The sequence below is a fragment of the Epinephelus lanceolatus genome, chromosome 18, assembly GCF_041903045.1.
Source record: "Epinephelus lanceolatus isolate andai-2023 chromosome 18, ASM4190304v1, whole genome shotgun sequence".
Taxonomy (NCBI): Eukaryota; Metazoa; Chordata; class Actinopteri; order Perciformes; family Serranidae; genus Epinephelus; species Epinephelus lanceolatus.
This window is the reverse complement of record NC_135751.1, coordinates 43070400-43082576: the sequence shown is the minus strand read 5'-3', so window position 1 is coordinate 43082576 and position 12177 is coordinate 43070400. Positions and strand designations below refer to the sequence as shown.

Here is a 12177-nt window from a genome sequence, read left to right as displayed (position 1 = left end):
AAAAGGTATCTTATTTCATAACAAACACATCACCAAACACAACAAGCTAATCTCTACCAGCAAATTAGCTCATTAGCACTTGTTGACTTTATGTTGCATCACACATAGAATGAGAGGTCACTGCAAGGGAAACACTAACATAGGTCATTTTAAGTGTTTGAGCAGAGCTCTGATGAAGATATTCTCACCTGACACCAGACAAGTTAATGACAGGTGAGCTGAGGGTTATATGACTGATATTAAAACAGAAACATCTTCTAGAACGAGTTGTTATCTAAGTAATTCATCTGGTTATATTTGTTTTGCATGTGTGACAGAAGTCCACACAGACCTTTGGACTGTTATAAACCAGCTCTCAGTTCCTGTAAACCACCTGGTTTATATCACTGAGCAGGTGTGGCACACAGCACACATGTCCTCCACAGACTGCTGCTTAATGACCTTTTGAAAAACACAAAGACAATTCAGTTTAATTCAGTTTTAGTTATAAAGCCCAATATCACAAATCACAATTTGCCTCACAGGGCTTTACAGCATACGACATCCCTCTGTCCTTAGGACCCTCACAGGATCTGCCTCCCCAGACCATCACTGACCCACCACCAAACCAGTCATGCTGGATGATGTCACAGGCAGCATAATGTTCACCACGGCATCTCCAGACTCTTTCACGCCTGTCACATGTGCTCAGTGTGAACTTGCTCTCATCTGTGAAGAGAACGGGGCACCAATGGTGGACCTGCCAGTTCTGGTGTTCTCTGGTGAATGATGGAGCTGCACGGTGCTGGGCTGTGAGCACAGGTCCCACTAGAGGACGTGGGGCCCTCATGCCACCCTCATGGAGCCTGTTTCTGACAGTGTGGTCAGAAACATGCACACCAGTAGCCTGCTGGAGGTCATGTTGTAGGGCTCTGGCAGTGCTCCTCCTGTTTCTCCTCACACAAAGGAGCAGATAGCGGTCCTGCTGCTGTGTTGATGCCCTTCTACGGCCCTGTGCAGCTCTCCTGGTGTAACGGCCGGTCTCCTGGTATCTGGTATCAACCTGATTGGGCTGCAGGTGCGGCCTCATGCTACCAGTAGTGCCAAGGACACTAGCAGAAGACCAAACTAGAGAAGAATCAGTCAGGAAGGATAAGGAGAGAGCAACTGTCTGTGGACACCACATGTAAAACCATTTCCTGTTTGTCTCTTTGATTTGACCCAAAGAAGCTGAAACTGATTCACAATCACTTTATTGATCTCCCTGAAGTTTGACTGACTTCCTGTTTCACTGTGACCATTCATGTTCCCCTCAGTTTTAAGGCAATTTATCTTCTCTGGCATCAAATTGAAAATGTAAACCTGACTAACCAAACTGGAAGAATCTCATTTAATCTGGACAGACAGTCTCAAAACTTATAAGAGGGGCCTCCGCAATGCCAGAGCAAACTATTACTCAGTATTAATAGAAGAAAACAAGAACAACCCCAGGTTTCTTTTCAGCACTGTAGCCAGGCTGACTGAGAGTCAAAGCTCTATTGAGCCTTGTATTCCTTTAGCCCTTAGCAGTAATGATTTTATGAGCTTTTTTATGGACAAAATTCTAACTATTAGAGGCAAAATTCATGACCTCTTGTCCTCAGATAGTACCTATCTAACCTCAAACACAGCTGTAAGACCTAATATATATTTAGATTGCTTCTCCCCAATTTCTCTTCAAGAATTGACCGCAGTGATTTCTTCATCTAAATCATCAACGTGTCTCTTAGACCCCATCCCAACTAGGCTACTTAAGGAGGTCTTTCCTTTAGTTAACACTCATATATTAGATATGATCAATATATCCTTATTAACAGGCTATGTACCACAGTCTTTTAAGGTAGCTGTAATTAAACCTCTACTAAAAAAGCCCACCCTGGATCCAGAGGTGTTAGCCAACTATAGACCAATATCTAATCTTCCCTTTATGTCAAAGATCCTTGAGAAAGTAGTCACAGACCAGCTGTGTGATTTTCTCCAGGATAATAATTTATTTGAGGAATTTCAGTCAGGATTTAGAGTGCATCATAGCACTGAGACAGCACTAGTTAAAATTACAAATGACCTTCTGATTGCTTCAGACAAAGGACTCGTCTCTGTTCTTGTTTTATTAGATCTTAGTGCGGCGTTTGACACAATTGACCATCAAATTCTACTGCAGAGACTGGATCACTTAATTGGCCTAAAAGGTTCAGCACTAAGCTGGTTTAAATCTTATTTATCTGATCGTTTTCAGTTTGTTGACGTTCATAATGAATCATCCTTACGTACCAAAGTTTGTTTTGGAGTTCCGCAAGGTTCTGTGCTCGGACCAATCCTATTTACTCTATATATGCTTCCTTTAGGTAACATCATTAGAAATCACTCTGTAAAATTGTTATGCGGATGATACACAGTTGTATTTATCGATGAAGCCAGAAGAAAGTAATCAATTAACTAAACTCCATAACTGCCTTAAAGACATAAAAACCTGGATGAGCACCAATTTCCTGATGTTAAATTCAGACAAAACTGAAGTTATTGTTCTTGGCCCCAAACAACTCAGAGACTCTTTATCTGATGACATAGTTTCTCTAGATGGCATTGCTCTGGCCTCTAGCACTACCGTAAGAAACCTCGGAGTAATATTTGATCAAGATTTGTCTTTTAATTCTCATTTAAAACAAACCTCACGGACTGCATTTTTTCATCTGCGTAATATTGTGAAAATTAGGCCTATCCTGACCCGAAAAGATGCAGAAAAGTTGGTCCACGCTTTTGTTACCTCAAGGCTGGATTACTGTAACTCTCTATTATCAGGTAGCTCTAGTAAGTCCTTAAAAACTCTCCAGCTAATTCAGAATGCAGCAGCTCGTGTACTAACAGGAACTAAGAAACGAGATCATATTTCTCCTGTTTTAGCTTCTCTGCACTGGCTCCCTGTAAAATCCAGAATTGAATTTAAAATCCTACTGTTAACTTATAAAGCTCTAAATGGTCAAGCTCCGTCATATCTTAGAGAGCTCATAGTGCCATATTATCCCACCAGAACACTGCGCTCTGAGAACGCAGGGTTACTCGTGGTCCCTAAAGTCTCCAAAAGTAGATCAGGAGCCAGAGCCTTCAGCTATCAGACTCCTCTCCTGTGGAATCATCTTCCTGTTACGGTCCGGGAGGCAGACACCGTCTCCACATTTAAGACTAGACTTAAGACTTTCCTCTTTGATAAAGCTTATAGTTAGGGCTGGCTCAGGCTTGCCCTGTACCAGCCCCTAGTTAGGCTGACTTAGGCCTAGTCTGCCGGAGGACCCCCCTATAATACACCGGGCACCTTCTCTCCTTCTCTCTCTCTCTCTCTCTCTCTCTCTCTCTCTCTCTCTCTGTCTCATTGTGTCATACGGATTACTGTTAATTTATTATGCTGATCTGTTCTGTACGACATCTATTGCACGTCTGTCCATCCTGGAAGAGGGATCCCTCCTCAGTTGCTCTTCCTGAGGTTTCTACTGTTTTTTCCCCGTTAAAGGGTTTTTTGGGGAGTTTTTCCTGATCAGCTGTGAGGGTCATAAGGACAGAGGGATGTTGTATGCTGTAAAGCCCTGTGAGGCAAATTGTGATTTGTGATATTGGGCTTTATAAATAAAATTGATTGATTGGTTGATTGATTTTCTGAGTTGTTGTTGTGTTTTCTAATTTGCCGTTGTGTTTTCTGTTTTGCTGTTGTGTTTTCTGATTTGTTGTTGTGTTTAGTAATTTGTTGTTGTGTTGTCTGATTTGCTGTTGTGTTTTCTGTTTTGTTGTTGTGTTTTCTGTTTTGTTGTTGTGTTTAGTAATTTGTTGTTGTGTTTTCTGATTTGCTGTTGTGTTTTCTGTTTTGTTGTTGTGTTTAGTAATTTGTTGTTGTGTTTTCTGATTTGTTGTTGTGTTTTCTGATTTGCTGTTGTGTTTTCTGATTTGCTGTTGTGTTTTCTGTTTTGTTGTTGTGTTTTCTGATTTGTTGTTGTGTTTAGTAATTTGTTGTTGTGTTTTCTGATTTGCTGTTGTGTTTTCTGTTTTGTTGTTGTGTTTTCTGTTTTGTTGTTGTGTTTTCTGTTTTGTTGTTGTGTTTTCTGATTTGTTGTTGTGTTTTCTGTTTTGTTGTTGTGTTTTCTGATTTGTTGTTGTGTTTAGTAATTTGTTGTTGTGTTTTTTGATTTGTTGTTGTGTTTTCTGATTTGCTGTTGTGTTTTCTGTTTTGTTGTTGTGTTTTCTGTTTTGTTGTTGTGTTTTCTGATTTGTTGTTGTGTTTAGTAATTTGTTGTTGTATTTTTTGATTTGTTGTTGTGTGTTTTGATTTGTTGTTGTGTTTTCTGATTTGCTGTTGTGTTTTTTGATTTGTTGTTGTTTTTTGATTTGTTGTTGTGTTTTCTGATTTGTTGTTGTGTTTTTTGATTTGTTGTTGTGTGTTTTGATTTGTTGTTGTGTTTTCTGTTATAGGCCTAATTTTCGCAATATTATGCAGATGAAAAAATGCAGTCCGTGAGGTTTGTTTTAAATGAGAATTAAAAGACAAATCTTGATCAAATATTACTCCGAGGTTTCTTACGGTAGTGCTAGAGGCCAGAGCAATGCCATCTAGAGAAACTATGTCATCAGATGAAGAGTCTCTGAGTTGTTTGGGGCCAAGAACAATAACTTCAGTTTTGTCTGAATTTAACATCAGGAAATTGGTGCTCATCCAGGTTTTTATGTCTTTAAGGCAGTTATGGAGTTTAGTTAATTGATTACTTTCTTCTGGCTTCATCGATAAATACAACTGTGTATCATCCGCATAACAATGGAAATTTATAGAGTGATTTCTAATGATGTTACCTAAAGGAAGCATATATAGAATAAATAGGATTGGTCCGAGCACAGAACCTTGCGGAACTCCAAAACAAACTTTAGTACGTAAGGATGATTCATTATGAACGTCAACAAACTGAAAACGATCAGATAAATAAGATTTAAACCAGCTTAGTGCTGAACCTTTTAGGCCAATTAAGTGATCCAGTCTCTGCAGTAGAATTTGATGGTCAATTGTGTCAAACGCCGCACTAAGATCTAATAAAACAAGAACAGAGACGAGTCCTTTGTCTGAAGCAATCAGAAGGTCATTTGTAATTTTAACTAGTGCTGTCTCAGTGCTATGATGCACTCTAAATCCTGACTGAAATTCCTCAAATAAATTATTATCATGGAGAAAATCACACAGCTGGTCTGTGACTACTTTCTCAAGGATCTTTGACAGAAAGGGAAGATTAGATATTGGTCTATAGTTGGCTAACACCTCTGGATCCAGGGTGGGCTTTTTTAGTAGAGGTTTAATTACAGCTACCTTAAAAGACTGTGGTACATAGCCTGTTAATAAGGATATATTGATCATATCTAATATATGAGTGTTAACTAAAGGAAAGACCTCCTTAAGTAGCCTAGTTGGGATGGGGTCTAAGAGACATGTTGATGATTTAGATGAAGAAATCACTGCGGTCAATTCTTGAAGGGAAATTGGGGAGAAGCAATCTAAATATACAGTACAGGCCAAAAGTTTGGACACACCTTCTCATTCAATGCGTTTTCTTTATTTTCATGACTATTTACATTGTAGATTCTCACTGAAGGCATCAAAACTATGAATGAACACATGTGGAGTTATGTACTTAACAAAAAAAGGTGAAATAACTGAAAACATGTTTTATATTCTAGTTTCTTCAAAATAGCCACCCTTTGCTCTGATTACTGCTTTGCACACTCTTGGCATTCTCTCCATGAGCTTCAAGAGGTAGTCACCTGAAATGGTTTTCCAACAGTCTTGAAGGAGTTCCCAGAGGTGTTTAGCACTTGTTGGCCCCTTTGCCTTCACTCTGCGGTCCAGCTCACCCCAAACCATCTGGATTGGGTTCAGGTCCGGTGACTGTGGAGGCCAGGTCATCTGCCGCAGCACTCCATCACTCTCCTTCTTGGTCAAATAGCCCTTACACAGCCTGGAGGTGTGTTTGGGGTCATTGTCCTGTTGAAAAATAAATGATCGTCCAACTAAACGCAAACTGGATGGGATGGCATGTCGCTGCAGGATGCTGTGGTAGCCATGCTGGTTCAGTGTGCCTTCAATTTTGAATAAATCCCCAACAGTGTCACCAGCAAAACACCCCCACACCATCACACCTCCTCCTCCATGCTTCACAGTGGGAACCAGGCATGTGGAATCCATCCGTTCACCTTTTCTGCGTCTCACAAAGACACGGCGGTTGGAACCAAAGATCTCAAATTTGGACTCATCAGACCAAAGCACAGATTTCCACTGGTCTAATGTCCATTCCTTGTGTTTCTTGGCCCAAACAAATCTCTTCTGCTTGTTGCCTCTCCTTAGCAGTGGTTTCCTAGCAGCTATTTGACCATGAAGGCCTGATTGGCGCAGTCTCCTCTTAACAGTTGTTCTAGAGATGGGTCTGCTGCTAGAACTCTGTGTGGCATTCATCTGGTCTCTGATCTGAGCTGCTGTTAACTTGCGATTTCTGAGGCTGGTGACTCGGATGAACTTATCCTCAGAAACAGAGGTGACTCTTGGTCTTCCTTTCCTGGGTCGGTCCTCATGTGTGCCAGTTTGGTTGTAGCGCTTGATGGTTTTTGCGACTCCACTTGGGGACACATTTAAAGTTTTTGCAATTTTCCGGACTGACTGAGCTTCATTTCTTAAAGTAATGATGGCCACTCGTTTTTCTTTAGTTAGCTGATTGGTTCTTGCCATAATATGAATTTTAACAGTTGTCCAATAGGGCTGTCGGCTGTGTATTAACCTGACTTCTGCACAACACAACTGATGGTCCCAACCCCATTGATAAAGCAAGAAATTCCACTAATTAACCCTGATAAGGCACACCTGTGAAGTGGAAACCATTTCAGGTGACTACCTCTTGAAGCTCATGGAGAGAATGCCAAGAGTGTGCAAAGCAGTAATCAGAGCAAAGGGTGGCTATTTTGAAGAAACTAGAATATAAAACATGTTTTCAGTTATTTCACCTTTTTTTGTTAAGTACATAACTCCACATGTGTTCATTCATAGTTTTGATGCCTTCAGTGAGAATCTACAATGTAAATAGTCATGAAAATAAAGAAAACGCATTGAATGAGAAGGTGTGTCCAAACTTTTGGCCTGTACTGTATATTAGGTTTTACAGCTGTGTTTGAGGTTAGATAGGTGATCCCTCCTCAGTTGCTCTTCCTGAGGTTTCTACCGTTTTTTTTCCCCGTTAAAGGGTTTTTTGGGGAGTTTTTCCTGATCAGCTGTGAGGGTCATAAGGACAGAGGGATGTCGTATGCTGTAAAGCCCTGTGAGGCAAATTGTGATTTGTGATATTGGGCTTTATAAATAAAATTGATTGAATTGATACACAGTACTGCACTGTAAGGACAGGAACAGCCGTGCTGGTAATGATCTTGAGATGCCTGATGAGCGACAGGCTGTAAACTCCAGTAAATAGTCTGTACCAGGATGTTTGGGTTGGCGCGAGTTGTGAGCTGTAACTCAGCAGTAAATAATCAGCTGTGTGTGTCTGACTGTGGATGGTGGAGCTGCTGAATGGATTTGTGGAGTTTGTTAGTTGCAGCGGGGGTTGTTAGCAGCTAGCTCCACTCACAGCCAGCGGCCACCGGACTTCACAGCTTCACCCCACAGGACTCCACTCAGTCCAGACTGGAGAAGGTTTCTGGGTTGATGGTGTTTGACAGGCAGGTGAATGTTTGTTTGTGTTCTTGAGATATTGTGGAGGCAAGATCCAGACCTGATCCTGGAACAGGTTTGAACTGGTCATAAACCAACAGCCTCGGGATCAGACCGCAGCTCAGACGTCTCTCTGACCATCAGCTGACGGCAGGTCGCCTCCTGAGTTTGGAAAACTGTTGACACACATGGTTTCTTTCACATGCTCTGAGCTATGTACCGAACTCTGTTTGTGTTTCATCTTTATGTTGGAAGAAACAATATTTAAATATCGTCAGAGTTCAGACTGACAGGTAAACACAGGAGGAGGATATAAAAGAGACGGACACCGTTCTCACTCACACGGAGGAGGAACGAGGAAACACGACATCACAGGTGAGTTCTGGTTTTTCTGTTAACTGATAACAGAATACGACCATCACCAAACGAATCTGTACCAGACGAGTCTGTGCCAGATGACTCTGACAGAGGACTCTGTACCAGATGAGTCTGTACCAGAGGAGTGTGTACCAGACTGTGGGCTGATTGGGTTTGGTTTAATTATAAAATGCAACATATCAAACTTTGTCACTGTTAAGTGTGAAAGTCTTGGACTATTGTCTGTCCCTGGTGATCATGTGTTCATCAGCCTGAATCAGGATGGAGACAGAGAGCGTTCGTCATGGCAAATATCAGAAAACACTGAAAACTAAAATGTCAGATGATTTAATCAGTAGGAAAATTCACTGGATGATGACGAGGCTAAATGTGCTGACAGATAAATAAATCAAGGGATAACTGAAGTACAACACAGGATGTGATGTCAGAGTGGGAGATGGTCCTAAAATGCAGCAGAGTTCATCATCGTTTCACTTTCAGCCATGTTTGTTTGTTGTTGCCGTGGGCAACAGTATGACATCAATATGTCAGCAAGTCCAAACATTGCAAATATTGTTCACATCATTACCTCTGGACATTTTTGTCCATTTCCAAAATTCAAAACTCCCTCACAGACAAATTAAAAGGTCACAGGGGGGTGATTTGGTGTCAGCAACAATAACAAATGGCTAAATGACAGGTGGACATTTTGAAGGGTCATGGATAGGATAAATATGCATTACAGGTTCAAATAATGGATTTTCATGCTGAAAGTTGGGATTTTCAAATTTAACCCAAAATTACCCCCCCTTGACAAAAATCACCCCCCTGTGACTTTTTGTTGGACACTACAAAAGTTTCTAGAAAATGGACATTTTTGTCCACTTGAAGGGTCATGGATGTAACTTTTTTGAAGGGGAACACAAGGGTTTTAAAATGATACAGATATTATGGAGATGATATGCCACGCCCCTGATGTGATGTCATGCTGAGAACACGTGTGTCTGTACGAGAGGGAAGATGGATAAACAACTGATGTCACTGATGTTTGAGTGAATAATGACGCCGCCTCAAAAAGACTCCCGTTAACAAAACATTTCACACCTTCATCTTCTAAATATGAAATGATGATAAGTTGTGATTCATGATTTCACCCTGACATATGTTACCGTCCTCAGTGAGCCATGCGTCCTGCGGCGGCAGCAGCCGTCACTCTGCTCCTGGTTCTGGTTCACGTTCAGGAAGCAGAGACCAAAACCTGACACGTTAAAGTCACTGGTTCCCCACAGATGATGTCACAGGGCGGATTTGTCACAACTGTCAAACACGTTATCCAGCACACGCGTGTGGTGATGGATGGTTCCAGATCGACGTTTACTGCTGTGCTAAATACTTCTGGACTCCGAGAACGTTTAGAGACGCAGATGTGATGATACACATACACACACACACACACACATCAGAATACACACACTGGGTGCAGACCCCTGACTGAGCACTGACTGTGTTCACGTCTCTGCTGGTTCCAGAATAACTGCCGCCGTCTGAGAGGTCACCTGGTGTCCATGCACAACTCTGTGGAGTACAGCCAGGTGCTGTGTTTGGCCTTCAGAGCAAACACACACAAAGACCATTTCTGGATCGGTGGGCGGAGCAAATATCTGGTGAGGAACAGATGGATGGATGGATGATGGATGGATGATGGATGGATGGATGATGGATGGATGATGGATGGATGGATGGATGGATGGATGATATTAAAATCAATGAGGAAACACGCTGCAGTGAATTCAGACTAAAGATTAAATGAAGTAAACATAAAAATACAACCAGACATTATTCTGAACAGTTTAATGTTTTCATGGAGGGAACGAATCTAATTAATTTAAATTAATCACGACTGTGATTGGTTTAAAGAAACAAAAACAAGCCAGAATTTTTTTCTGCTGTAACAGAGAGACAATCAGACGTTTCTCTGGCTCGGACATGGTGCTGTGCAGACAGGTCTGATGACATGTGACGATGTGTGGAGGAGGTCTAACTGTTGGTTGTCTCTCTTCAGTGGCACAGCTTTCAGTGGACTGACAACACGCCGTTTCACTTTGCGAGGTGGGGCTTTATGCAGCTGGACATGGTGTCAGGAGAGGAGTGTGTGGAGATGAACTACAAACGTAAGTACCACAGGGTGGACTGGTGGGAGGAGTCATACAACCACAGGGTGGACTGGTGGGCGGAGTCATACAACCACAGGGTGGACTGGTGGGCGGAGTCATACAACCACAGGGTGGACTGGTGGGAGGAGTCATACAACCACAGGGTGGACTGGTGGGCGGAGTCATACAACCACAGGGTGGACTGGTGGGCGGAGTCATACAACCACAGGGTGGACTGGTGGGCGGAGTCATACAACCACAGGGTGGACTGGTGGGCGGAGTCATACAACCACAGGGTGGACTGGTGGGAGGAGTCATACAACCACAGGGTGGACTGGTGGGCGGAGTCATACAACCACAGGGTGGACTGGTGGGCGGGGTCATACAACCACAGGGTTGGCTGGTGGGCGGAGTCATACAACCACAGGGTGGACTGGTGGGTGGAGTCATACAACCACAGGGTGGACTGGTGGGCGGGGTCATACAACCACAGGGTTGGCTGGTGGGCGGAGTCATACAACCACAGGGTGGACTGGTGGGCGGGGTCATACAACCACTGGGTGGACTGGTGGGCGGAGTCATACAACCACAGGGTGGACTGGTGGGCGGGGTCATACAACCACAGGGTGGACTGGTGGGCGGAGTCATACAACCACTGGGTGGACTGGTGGGTGGGGTGCAGCCTGTTCTCATTTCAAAGTTGTCAAAAATGCTGTCGCTGCTTTGTCAGTGATTACAGCGTCACACACCGACACCAAAGGTTACCTGTCACACTGGTATGACACGCCTCCAGCTGGCCGGGCAGCACCTGTCACAGCAGTCTGATACACGGACAGCACATGTTTTGACGTAGTGGGCGGCAGTAGCTCAGTCCATAGGGACTTGGGTTGGGAACTGGAGGGTCGCCTGTTCGAGTCCCCAATCCGGTCCAAATATGGAGTGTGGACTGGTGGCTGGAGAGTTGCCAGTTCACCTCCTGGGCACTGCTGAGGTGCCCTTGAGCAAGGCACCGAACCCCCCAACTGCTGGGGGCGTGTGTGTGATGACAACGGTGTGAAAAAACTGAATTTCCCTTCAGGGGGATTAATAAAGTAAATAAAATTAAATTAAAAAATTAAGTCCATTGTCGGAGCGCAGATATGTGACCACTTGGGATGAGAACGTGTCAGAGTTTGATGATGTCACTGTGGACTCTGTAAAGTCGTGATGAACATCTTCACTGGTCTCTGTCGTCATTATAATCACACCATGTCTGTCAGTTACAGGAAGTCAGTGAAAGCAGCTCTTGCTGATGTTGTGGACGCCATGTTTTGTGTGTCTGTGTCTTTCAGAGTGGGGACTCTGGAACAACGCCGTCTGCTCAGGAAGGAAGTACTACGTGTGTGCCAGGAGGTCCTGATCATCACCTTCATCACAGGATGTTTGTTCACCTGAGCAGCAGGTGGATCAGTGTGTGTCAGTCACAATGTTCTCGCCTCTGTCTGTGACATCACTGTGACATCGCTGTAAGAAGTGAAGAAAAAGAATGATATGATTCATTAAAGGAAACACTTTAGAAGATTATTTGGAAATAAAGTGGAACTTACAGGCCGTCAGTCAAAGTCGTTTCTATATTAAATTATTTCTACATTGTTTGACACTTTGTGTTTTAAATCACGATTCATCTGTCAGTGTGGTCATGTGATCGAAGGTTTCAGACCTTACGAGGTTTTTTATAAGTTACAGACTTTCAATAATCTGTGTGTTTAATGTTCAGGTGACAGAAATATCATCATCTGTCTGTGTGCACACAGAGGAGACGCTGCACATATTAGTGAGGAGACAGTTTTACTTACTTCACCAAGTTCACGTACTGACGTGTGACTCATTCAGGACCGCTGGAATCTGCAGGATTCAAAAATGACTCGGTCCAGTCTGGTTCCTTTTTGACTC

The 12177-nt window shown here is 43.0% G+C and overlaps 1 protein-coding gene across 2 annotated transcripts; it reads left to right on the top strand.

Moving 5' to 3' along the window:
- The first annotated feature begins 7808 nt into the window (after positions 1-7808).
- LOC117268619 (lectin-like) lies at positions 7809-11846 on the top strand. Of its 2 annotated transcripts, XM_078161637.1 has the most exons (5): positions 7813-8110; positions 9271-9518; positions 9622-9756; positions 10155-10263; positions 11577-11846. In XM_078161637.1, exons 3-5 carry the CDS (start codon positions 9658-9660, stop codon positions 11642-11644), a joined length of 276 nt encoding a protein of 91 aa, XP_078017763.1. In that variant the 5' UTR covers positions 7813-8110; positions 9271-9518; positions 9622-9657; the 3' UTR covers positions 11645-11846. The 2 variants fall into 2 exon arrangements, with proteins under 2 accessions (XP_078017762.1, XP_078017763.1); XM_078161636.1 differs by having other exon boundaries at positions 7809-8110; positions 9271-9756.
- The last annotated feature ends 331 nt before the right edge of the window (positions 11847-12177 follow it).